This window comes from Canis lupus, chromosome 10 (genome assembly GCF_011100685.1).
Source record: "Canis lupus familiaris isolate Mischka breed German Shepherd chromosome 10, alternate assembly UU_Cfam_GSD_1.0, whole genome shotgun sequence".
In the NCBI taxonomy this organism is placed as follows: domain Eukaryota; kingdom Metazoa; phylum Chordata; class Mammalia; order Carnivora; family Canidae; genus Canis; species Canis lupus.
In genome coordinates this window covers 44,006,914-44,019,477 of record NC_049231.1, presented here as the reverse complement: position 1 = coordinate 44,019,477, position 12,564 = coordinate 44,006,914, and the positions used below count along the sequence as shown (strand labels likewise).

General features: G+C 38.0%; 1 protein-coding gene across 4 annotated transcripts in view; it reads right to left on the bottom strand.

Moving 5' to 3' along the window:
• AFF3 (AF4/FMR2 family member 3) overlaps positions 1-12,564 on the bottom strand; it is a 522,431-nt gene that overhangs the window by 142,788 nt on the left and 367,079 nt on the right. For 3 of the 4 annotated variants that reach the window (XM_038551011.1, XM_038551013.1, XM_038551014.1), the window contains one exon: positions 7,718-7,771. The exons of the other annotated variant lie outside the window; for it this stretch is intronic. In XM_038551011.1, the coding sequence (XP_038406939.1) occupies positions 7,718-7,771 (54 nt within the window). The remainder of the gene's footprint in view (positions 1-7,717; positions 7,772-12,564) is intronic. 4 annotated transcript variants of the gene reach the window in all.

Genomic DNA, 12,564 nt, shown 5'->3' with positions numbered 1-12,564 from the left:
TGTTAGATCCAACTTGCTAAAATTTTTTTGAAAAAAATTTTTTTAATTTCTAAGTTTTTTTTTTTAAAGATTTATTTATTCATGAGAGACACAGAGAGAAAGGCAGAGACATATGCAGAGAGAGGAGAAGCAGGCTCCATGCAGGGAGCCCGACGTGGGACTCGATCCCAGGACTCCAGGACCACGCCCTGAGCCAAAGGCAGACGCTCAACCATTGAGCCACCCAGGCGTCCCTAATTTCTAAGTTTATGAGAGATATTGGTCTATAATATTCTTGTTTGTTTTCGTCTGGTTTTGGTGTCAGGGTAATACTGGACTCATAATTTGGTAATCTTCTCTGGAAATGACTGTACAAAATTAATGTTAATGTTTCTTTCTATATACGATAAAATTCTCCAGTGAAAACATCTGTGCCCAGAGATTTCTTTTTTGAGGGGAGCTTTTAAATTGCGAAGTAAGTTTCTTTCACAGTTATATGGGTATTCAGGTTAGCTATTTCAGCTTGGCTGAGTTCTGATATTTTGTGGATTTTCAAGGATTTGATCCATTTCATGTAAATTGCCAGATTTATGTGCATAGGATTACCTTATCCTGACACCTGCACAGTCCTACAGTGATATCCTTTGTTTCATCCCTGATATTGGTTATTTGTATTTCTTTTTATCTTCAATCTTGCTGGCATTTTATTAATTTCTTCAAAGAACTAGATTTCTGTTAACTAATTTCTTCTATTGTTTTCCTGTTTTCAGTTTCATCGATTTTAGCTCTTATCCTCATTATTTCCTCTCTTCTGCTTGTCTTGGGTGTATTTTGCTCTTCCTTTTCTAGTTTCTTAAGTCAGGACTTAGATAATTGATTTGAGATCTTTTCTCATTTCTAATGTAAGAATTTAGTACCATAAATTTTCATTTTGACATTGTTTTAGATGTATCTCATAGCACTTTGATACATCCTGTTTTCATTTTCAATCATTTCTATGTATATTACAAATTTCCTTTGAAATTTCCTCTTTGACCTGTGGGTTATTTAGAAGTGAGCTGTTTAATTTCCAAGTGTTTGGAGATTTGCCTTTTGTCTTTGTTATTTTAGTTTGAGTCCGTTATGGTCAGAGATTATACTGTATATGATTTCAATTCTTCTAAATCTGTTAAGGTTTGTTTTACGACCCAGAATAAGGCTTATTTTGGTGAATGTTTCCATGGGTTCTGGAAAATATATGTTCTAACTGTTGTTGGGTAAAGTGTTCTATTAATATCAGTTAGATACTGTTGCTGCTTGATGGTATTGTTCAATTCCTCTGTATTATTGTTGATTTCCTGTCTAGTAGTCTATTAATTGCTGAGGGTGGGGTTTTGAAATCCCTGATTATAACTGCAGATTTGTCTATTTACCTTTTCAGCCCTCTCAGTTTGTGCTTCATGTATTTTGAAGTGGTTTTGTTTCTAAATATACATTTCAGGTTGGTATATCATTTTAGTGGATTGATCCTTTTATCATTATGTATTTTCCCTGCTCTGAAAACTACTTTTAAAATATTAATATAGCCATTCCTAATCTTTAAAATTAACTTTTACATGACATATCTTTCTGATAGCTTTGCTTTTAACCCGGGTGTGCCATTGTGTTTGAAATGAGTTTTTTGTAGACAATAAGTAGTTGGATCATTTTTTAAAAATCCACTCCAATTGGGATGCCTGGCTGGCTCAGTGGTTGAGTGTCTGCCTTCAGCTCAGGGCATGATCCCACGATCCGGGATTGAGCCCCACGTTGGGCTCCCTCTGGGGAGCCTGCTTCTCCCTCTGCTGGTGTCTCTGCCTCTCTCTCTTTGTGTCTCTCATGAATAAATAAATAAATCTTTAAAAAAAAATCCACTCTACCAACCTCTGTATTTTAACTGATATATTTAGACCATTTACATTGAATGTAATTATTGATATGTTAGCGTTTAAGTGTGCCATATTATCAGTTATTTACTATTTTTATCTTTTGTTTCTCATTCTTCTTTTTTCTTGTCTTCATGTGGGTTACTTGAGCATTTTTTAGATTCCACTCTGATTTATTTATAATGTCTTTGAGTATATTGCTTGTATAGTTTTCTTAGGGGTTGTTCTCAGTATTGCCACACACATAGATAACATCACAGCCTACTAGTATCCACTTTGAGTGAAATGTAGAAACTTTAATTCCATTTAAGTTCCTTTATCCTCTCTCCTATGAAAACTATCTTTACAAATTCACTTGGGATTGGAATAATTTTAGAAGTCTGACATCTTCAAGCCCCATGGCCTTGAACTTCCAATGTGACCCTGAGGTCTCAGCCATTACCACATCCAGTAACACCAGTGGGGTCTTGGCCATTAGTGCAATAATACCTTATTAATTATCTGTTTTTAAATGTTAATTTATTTATAAATATAAATTTTATTTTTATTTATTTATAAATGATTACCTTCAGTAATACCTTATCAACATAGGCACCAGGCCTGCAGGCATCTTATAAAACACACCCTCCTTTATGCCCAGAGATGTTAAAAAAAACATAAGAATATAACCCCTGACTCTGGCCCAGACCTCAGATGTAACACAAAAGCCCTAGGCAGAAAGTCAGCATCAATACATAATGTCATGTCTTTGGTTGCAATTAGGTAAAACGAAGTACTGAGTGTTGGAGGTATGGATTTCACCATGGAGAGCCATTCGACTTTCAGAATTTGGTTCCTATACTATCTCTGAATCCTGGAAATTAAAACCAACAAAGCAACCAATCATGCTTTGTGTCCTTTATTTGCTTTTTTAGCCCTTGAGTTTATCTACTCAGTGGATTGATGCATACAGTTCTAGATCATGGAATGTATTTCATTTCTGGGTTATTGTGCTAATAATGCCTGACTAACCCACATTTCAAAATGTTCAGGCAATAACTAAGGTAAAATTTCATTTTGTAGTGGTTTTACATGCCTATCATATATTTATCACTAGTATATTCATTATATTATGAGAAAATATATTAGGGGCAAAATCAGGTACCCAATACATTTGGTGTAATGGTAGAGAAACAGAGCTAAAATTTGAAACTCATGTAGCATCATCATAGAATTAGGAGAGGATCTCATGTGAGAACCAGAGAGACTCTCAGGAGAATTAGCAAAATGCACTCTCAGCAGAGAGAATGGCATGAAGAAAGGCAGGTAGAAGAAAGATCTTAGAGCATGACAGAGGAATAGTAAGTACTAGTTTGGATCATGCTTTGGGTGTGTGGGGACTGAGGGTAGGTAGTGGAAGATGAAGTTAGAAAAAAAAATGGGGAAGATCACAAAAGATTCTAAAATCCAGGTTTGGAATCTGAATTTAATATTTGGTAGTACATAGTTATCAAATATTTTAGAGCAGAGAAGTAGCATGATCAGAACTTGTTTTTTATATTTATTTATTTGAGGGGGAGGGGCAGAGAGAGAGGGAGAGAGAATCTCAAGTAGACCCCCTACTGAGCTCAGAGCCCAACACAGGGCTTGATTCCATGACCCTGAGATCACTAGCTGAGCCAAAACCAAAAGTGAGACGCTTAGCTTAACTGACTGTGCCACTTAGGCACAGAACTGTATTTTAGATAAATTAAACTGGCAGCTTCTTAGAGATGGTATGAAGAAATGAGAAGCAAGGAGATCAGGATTCTATAGAGGACAGGGAAGAGAGAAGAGAAGGCCTTGACTCGGGTGGCCACAGAGACTTACAGAAAAAGAACTATGTAGGAGAAGCTGTGGGCATAGAACTTAATAGGATATAGCAAGTAACCAACGCTTGGGGCCAAGGAAGGGGAGAGAGGGACCATGGTTTTGAGTTGGGGGGGGGGTCATTGTTATCAAAAGTAGGTGATATAAAAAAAAAAGAGCTGGGAAGGAATGAAGAAGAGTATTAGATTCTGAATATATAGGATTTGGGGGTCTCAGAAGATGGCAGGAAAGACTGGTTAGAAGCTCAAGGAAGACATCAGAGTTAGGGATCTTGATTTGAGAGGCATCTGGACAGAGATAAAAAGTTACAGCTATGGGAGTGGACAAGATCACCATGAGAAGGATGTAGAGAAAAAGAAACAAAGACTGAACCCTGGTAGACAAGGAACAGATGGCTCAAGGAGGGTCTGATCAATGAACAGAGTTATAGGCTGCAAAGACATCAAGGGAATTAAAGACTCAGAAAGGGCCACTGGTTGCCCAGTGACAAATAGATCATGGCGGCCCGCAAGACTAGATAGATGCCAAAAGGAGGTAAAAGCAGACAGGTAGCAGACAGGTAGTCAGGAAGAGGACCCTTGAGCACAAAGTAGCTACAATGGTTGATGGATGTGACTGTTTTTATTTTGTTTGGGAAAATATAAACAGGTTATAGGCCCAGGTAGGAAGAGTAGCTAAGAAAAGGACAAGATAGGAGGGAGGAGATGAGGTCAGCGGCACCAGAGGAGAAAAGCATCAGACATTTCCTCTGCTGAGATGGGAGAGAAGCAGGCAGGGATAAAGCTAGGAAAATATTTAAGGTGAAAAAATGGATACATAGGGTATTGCTCCAAAGGTACTATACACACAACCAGATTATTTTTTTTCTAATTCAAAACCCCACTTTTTTTTTTTTTTTTTGCTGAAATTAATGTGACTCAGGACAAAGGTGGTTTTCTAAATCTGACTAATCATCAAAATTAATTGTGAAACTTTTCAAGAATATGTGTTTCTAGGCCCAAACCCAGCCATACCAAGTTGGAATCTCTGAGGAAGTGGCCTGGGAATTTTCATTTTAAAGCCTTTTCAGTGATTTTGAAGGTTACCTGGGTCTGGGACCTCCTGAGTACAGTTTTCAACTAAGGACATGTATCAGAATCTCAGAGGCCAGCACTGATTAAATGCGACTGTGCAGAGCACAGGTATTCATATTTTGAAAAGCTCCCCAGATGATCTGATGTGCACCCTGGATAAAAACCATAGTAAAGAGATTCGAATGAGAAAAAAAAAAAACACCAACTGGTTGGATGGAATACTGAAATTCACTGTGCTGACTGGTTCCCTGTTACTTATGTCACCTGACAATTTCCTTTGGACATTTCTCCTGTGGAAACGGCATCTGCTCCTAACCTGGCTGTCACAGGTGGACTGATGTGTTTCTCTGTGGCTCCTCAACACCTTTCCACAGGCGGCCAGGCCTGTGGGGATGCCATCTGTGGCACTTTGGAGGGAGTCTGGCTTTAAAATTTTTTGAAGTCTCTTTAAGGGAAAACATACAGAATAACATTGTCCACTCTCTGAACTAATGACACAATGTATCTTATAAAAGAAACAAAGATGCAGAATGGAGGAAAGTGGATAGGAAAAGCAATGATGGTTCCTATTTCACTAATCGGGAAGAAAAGATTGTCAGGCAGATTCATAATTTGGCCAGAAAATGCCTTGCACCGTTTGGGTTGATTTTTTTTTTTAAAGCAACAGTAACAGTACAACAATTATAGAAATGAAAGCCTGGCACATACTTGCTTGGCTCTGAGGGAGGCCATAAGCCCAGCCCTTTTAATGCCTCTTAAAGAAATACGAAATTTTCTTTTATCCCACATGATGGTGTGATCCAATTCCTGCTCCAGCAGCCCCAACGTATCATCTGTTGGAGTCTTTAAGTTTACGGCACAGAAGGAAACTGTCAGCTCCTCTCCCTTTCTACAGGACATTCACATTTGCATACTCAACAGACGGTACAAGCCTCAAAGGCCATATTCCCCCAAATGCAATAATCCTACTCTCAAAATACAAAAGATATAATAGTAGCATGAAAATATTCTTACCCCGATGAAGGCTGGCTCCAGCTGTGGCTTAGTAAGTCAAAAACTAGTAAACTTGCTTGTAATAACATCCTAAAAATTCCAAAGGTTATTTTCCCCCATCCACAGTTAAAAAGGCATCTCCTACAGAACAATGTCACATCTGTGAAGTGTCCAGATTAAGGCAAGAGGTTTCTTGCTTCTAGTAATTTGTCTGGTTAGAGATTAAAGAAAAAAATCTATCTTGAAGCTGTCAGTTAATATTTTGTAACTCAAAAAAAAAAAAAAAAAAAAAAAAGCAAAGCCATCTTCACGCTTCACAGCAGAACTGTGTGATTTTTAAACAGAGGTAAATTCTTCTCCATATCAGGTATCTGATAGTTTTTTTTGCATTTTAGCGCGAGGCAAGCAAACAAAAGGTTATCCACGAAGTTTCAAATGCATGTTAGTAACATAAAGTGAAGTTAGCTTTCTTTGATATCAAATTACCTACATATCTCACTGAAAATACAAAATCCTTCTTGCAATTAATAAAGAATTGTGGTATTCTAACAAAGCTGGAAGCGTAGGATCTTCAAATTCCAAATCTTTCCATTCCTGGATGAGCTTTGGTATTCAGATGTTAATAGGATGCCTGCTTTTTTTTGGCCAGTGTTCAGGCTAAAGAGTCTGTGAAACAGACTTTTTCCATCCTATGACCTCAGTTTTAGGATTTCTTTCTTGCAAAATGTTAGTTATTTTACTTGGCAGGTTGCCAGAACGCATTCTTACTTTCTCCTCTTTATCTCTTTTCACTTCTCTTTTCTCTCCCTTCTTCACCTTGTCTATCTTCTATTCTTTGATAAAGTATGGATTTAAATTAAAGTCCAGTCCAAACACCATGAAAGGGTAGGTGTTTGGCAGGGTCCCTAGAATTAGCAAATAAAAATACAGGCTGTCCAGTTAAATTTGAAGTTCAGGTAAAAAATGAATAATTTTTAAAATATAAATATGTCCCAAAAATTGCACAGGACATATGTATGCTAAAAAAATTATTCCCAAATACTGCATGGGATATACTAATACAAAAAATTATTCCTTGTTACTCTGAAATTCAAATTCAACTGTGTGTCTTGTATTTTATCTGGCAATACTAGTTTGGAGGTTAGACAGAAGGGATAAAAAACAACAAAGACATCTATTTACAACTGGAAGATGAGAAATTTCCATTCCTATCCTTCTAAATGCTTTTTGTCCAGGTATAACTCTCTATGGCACTGGTTTATTTTTGGCTCATCCAGTTATACTAGCAGCTCCACTGAGACACCACATCCTGATACTGACTGCAGAAGTCCATAGGGTTTGAGCTCTGGATCACCTGAGTCCAGAACTCACAAAATGAGTCCTGAAGACAGCATGAGACTGTAGTTCAGCCACAAATTCATACAAATACTCAAGTTTTAATCGATCATTCTCTTTTGAAATTTGTACATCAAATTTAATATTTTCAAAGGCACTGAGTTTTCTCTCTGTAGTACCCACTTGGAGGCAATTTAGCATGACTAATAATAGTCATTACTAGGAAAAACAACAGAATTCAATTGTATTTGGAAATGTAGTAAAATGATCGCCTCTTGGACATTTTGAAAGGGAAGATGAAAATACTGATATCCTCCAGACATTTAAAGATAAGATGAAGATCTTAATTACATTAATGATTAATTCAAGTATATTTTCCAACATCTAAGTACACCCAGGGGTGATACGTAATTCAGAAATGCAAAGGCATATCGATAGTCAGTATTTTGAAAATATGTTGAAGTCTGACATCCAGAATGGAGACTATATAGAAGTGTGGTTAGAAGCACGGGTTCAGGAATCAAACTGAGTTCAAATCCCAGCTTTGTCACACACTAGCTGTGTGACGCTGGGCAAGTTACTTACCCTCTCTGTGCATCATTTCCCTTATCTGTAAATGGGGATAACCATTCCAGAGAGCTGTGAGGATGATATGAGTAAAATGCTTAGAACAGTACCCAGCACATAATAAAGTGCTCAGTAAATTTTGGGGGTGAGGATAGTAGTGCAAACTGTCAATAAGAAAAAAACCTCACAAAATCAGAGATTGGCTCCATTTTTACAATTGGCCCAGGATAAAATGATTTTTTTTTTCCTACAGCCGCATGGATAATATATTCATATTTTTAAAATTACAAATGACAGTATTTTATGTATTTATCCATTAAAAAAATCTTCTCTTTGTTTTCAGAGTATACAACTTCTCAGGTTGTGTGAAATTAGCATCAGATTATTTCAAGAAGTGAAGTTATATGGTTAACAGTTCTACCCAACTATTGGTTGTTTTTCTTTCTCACCCTGCTTATTATTCTCTTTACTCTCCCAAACTCCAAAAGCAAATGAATAACATTCTTTCCCCCATTGCTACAAGCCAATTAATCTAACTCAATCCCTAGCTATAGTGTTAAACAGACTTTCAAATGAAATAGTCCCCAGTCACTGGGTTTCCTGCCATCTGGTCACTTTGAACTTCATTTGTTTGTGTTTTGAACCCGGAATGGAGTCCAGCAGTGCTAGGTCTACTCTACAACACAGCTCAGGTGTCTGCAGTCTGAGGCAGTGTCAAAGAAAGAGTGCTTTCAAGTCAGATACCTCTAGGGTAATATCCAGGCTTGGCCATACTACCTGTGGGAGCTCTCTGAGACTCACTTTCTTTATCTATAAAAGGAGAGATTCTAATACTATCTACTTTTTTGGGTTGCTATGAAGATTCAAAGAGTCAATTCATCTACAGGGTGAGCCTATGTTCCAGTTTACACCTGTCATTCCTCCATCACTGTTATATTATATAGTTAGTCCATTTTTATAAGGCATTTAGCATACAGACCAGCTAGTTACTATTCAGTATTTGTTACCTCTTAATCATGATAGACTAACGCCTTTACTATTCTAAAAAAATATTTTAAATCCCACCAAGTCCTCATTTTTAAAGCAGGAATGGCCTTTTTAACATCGAAAGATGAGTGTATGTGTGTGAAAGTTTGGTCACCTGCCCATTTTCCCTACATTCCCTGTCCCTTTTTGTATTTTTCAGCTGTTTAAGAAGCTAAAAGTGGGGGTGGCATTCTCTGTGGTAGAACCTTGAGGGCAGAGGCTTAAATATTTTACATGCTTTGGGGGATCATGTGAGTACTGCTTTAGCAAAATATACTCTGCCAACAGCAGAAGGCCCTCTGAGGTGAGCAGGTGGGCCAGGGCTGGGAAGCTGTCCTTTTACTTCTGCCAGCTATTTGGATTGTCAGATGAATTCCAGGCTCCAGCCCCTGCTCTTTCCAAGATCTCCATCACTGTGCAGTAATGCCATGCTTCCTCATTGTCTATAATCAGGCTTCCTCCAGCCTCCCCCCGTCCCCCTCCTCACCCCAAGCTCTTTGGGACACAATCTATCTGACGATATGAAGGGAGGGCAGGTATTAAAGGGCTTTTAGGTAAATACCAGGCTTTGTGTAGAAACCGATTTCTCCCTTAAAATCACTTCTGCTTCATGTGCCCTCTGCACCAGGTCCCAGATTGAAAGTGGTTCCTGCAAGTGGTTCTGGAGCCAGCCGACTTAGCTAAAATCTAGGCCACTGACAACTGTGAAATCTCTTTGAGCCAACTCGCAGCTCTGAGACCTCGATTTTGTGTTCTATAATATGGGATGTAATAATGTAATAATACACCTCATTGGATTATTGTTAAGAATTAAGTAAGATAACATGTCTAGTACAGCGTCTGGCACAAAATAGGCATTTAATGCCTACAAAGTATCATAACAGTACCAGGCTGCCTGGGAAGGGATCAGCATTAGAGGCAAAGAGAATCTGTGATCTGGGGGTGGGAGGAGGAGGGTTGGGAGAATTCAGTTTGTAAATATAAAAGCTCTGCATTTTGGAGGTTTAGATCTTAATTAAAATCTGTACAAGAGAAAGGACAAATCTCGGTAGTGGTGTTTCTGAAAGAAGATACAGAAAGTGCTCAGCAAATGTATTCCAACCATCCTTTGTGTTATTTCGAATTCATTCATTGATTCGTACCAACAATATCTTATTATGTAGGTATTATGTTCTAAATAGCTGGGCAAAGCTTCAGCACAAAAGCATGAAGAAGCTTTATAAAAGAAAACATTTGGAAGAAGCATAATCAGTCTGTTAATGCCAGGCAATATTTATTGATTACCGACTGCAATCAATAAATATGGTAATATTTATTGATTTACCATGTTCTCGCATGGCCCAAGTGACTCCTCAGAAAAACGCTGCCATCTGCTAAAGCCACTGCGAATACAGAGTAGCTGAAGTTTATTAATTAATGTCTTTGTGGACTGGAATTGCTCATTGCAGAGGTGCCATCTAGAAACTGTGTCCACTTTAATCGTTAAATGAAGGAAGCAGATGCTTATGTGATCTAATTAGGGGTCGCTGAAAAACCTCCTTCTCGTATAACTTACACTCCAACTATCTACCTTCTTAAGCCTCTGAAGGAGTCCTAAAATCTGAGTTGTCAGGCCTTTGAGCTCAAGCTTTCCTTGGCCCTGTGAGAATGCTTATAGGTTCTCTGAGGGCAGTACTGCAGGGTATAAACAAGTCACATTCCAACAGTGTGAGCCTGTGGCAATGCTGAGTGGGATACAGACTCACTGGATACAAATCTCTGGACAAGCTTTTCATACTCTTTCAGTCTCAGGAAGAACTCCCCTTCTGAGGAAGTCATTTACACAGGTGACTGAGCGAGGGTTGGAAGCATGGCGGGGCCAGTACACATTTTCTTCTCCTGCCTCCACCTTCGGCACAGACTATCTCATTAGTTGGTCAGTAGCCTATAGTGTGATATGGATATTGGCTGGCAAAGGTGGATTGGTGTGGCTTGACCTGTATTTTAAAATATTAAATAGGGATAGAAAATGTCAAGAGTAGTTATAGGTAATGTTTTGTGATTCTGTTCTTTCAGTACACTCACTTTCATAGGATATGATGTAAAATATACTTCTGATTGTGCAGGGTATGTTCAAAAAGGATGAAATGAGTATATATCCAAAATAACTAAAGGCAGGAATTCGATGAGGTATTCACATACTCATCTTGTAAGCAGCATTATTTGCAACAGGTAAAAAGTAGAAGCAGCCCAGGTGTCCACTGATGGATGAATGGAAACACAAAATGTATATACACACCATGGAATATTATTCCACTATGTATATATGCACCACAGAATGTTATTCAGTGCATAACATTCATTTTATGTTTTCCAGAAAAACAAATTCCTTTTAGAAAGGAAAGAACTGACACACACTACAACATGGACGAAACTTTGAAGACATTATGCTAAGTGAAATAAATCAGACACAAAAGGATAAATACTATGATTCCACCTATGCGAGGTCCCTAGTGTAGTCAAATTCATAGAGACAGGAAGTAGAGTGGTGGTTGCCAGGGACCAGGGGAGGGGGAAATGGGAGTTAATGGCTTTGGCCATTCTTTAATTCAGCATATTAGCAGAGTTTCCATTTGGGAAGATCAAAGGAGTTCTGTGGATGGATAGTAGTAATGATTACACAACAATGTGACTGTGCTTAATGCTACTAACCTGTACACTTAAAAATGGTTAAGATGGTAGATTTTATGTTACATGTATTTTTATCACAGTTCAAATTTTAAAAAGATATTAAGTTATCAAAAAAAAAATACTGAGAAACCCTAACCTAGATAACATTCTGGGAGGAGCCTGGATATAAAGGAAAGAGAAAATGTGAGTCTCTGGGGAACCAAATGGGTCAGGGAATACACTCTCCAGTTTTTCTGAAGAATTCTCTTTTGTGACCTCTGGGACCATGGGCCTTCCAGTCTGGCGTAAGAGCACAAAAGAAAAGGTTTGCAATCTTGTTCTGTGATGGCATAATGTCCAGTCTACATTTTTGGGTTCATTTCGTATTTTAATCTGAGAGTACAAGCAATATGACAGCCACGTCTAGTTTCCCCCTCAGGTAAAACTGATACACACACCTCTTCTCTTTCAACAAGCCTGTCCAGCCTTGGACTCATTGGTATCTGAGGGCTGGGTCAAGGTCTTCCTTCACTGAATAAACCATATGTCTCAAAAGGCCTTCAGCCTAAGTTTGTTCATCTACACAATAAGGGGGTCCAAGGAGCCCTAAAGTCCCTTCCTATCATATTTTTTTATTTTTTGTATCTGAGAGTTGAAGAAACAGAATCTGGCCAATCTTTTCTAGGTAAAGGCTGTACACCAGGTTTCTCATTTTCTTAGCAGACAGAATCCTGGCAAATTACTTAAACAGATACAGAAAGGAAGTCTCTGGGGGCAGACACCTCATAGACTAAAAGAACAGCCACAGTTCATTATTTTAGATATGGAATACTGTGGCCAAAATAAATATCAGGAAGGTTTCAAACTTCTCTGAAAACACACATGCACATGCACACACACACACGCAAACTATAAAACCATCTTTTAGTAACAGTTCTCAAATCAACTTTGATCTCTCAACTTCCAGAACCTATTATACAATCAGTTTGTGTAACCTTATTATTAAAGGCACATGTATAAATGACAGATTTCTTTGTGTTTCAGATACAATTGTTTCTCTGTGTATTTTTCCCTTCATATTTAACATTTTCTAAGACAATGCTCTACAATGAGCATAAGAAATTTTTTTAATAAATATGGTCATGGACTATTTATGTCCCTCCAAAATTTATATGCTGAAATTCTAACCA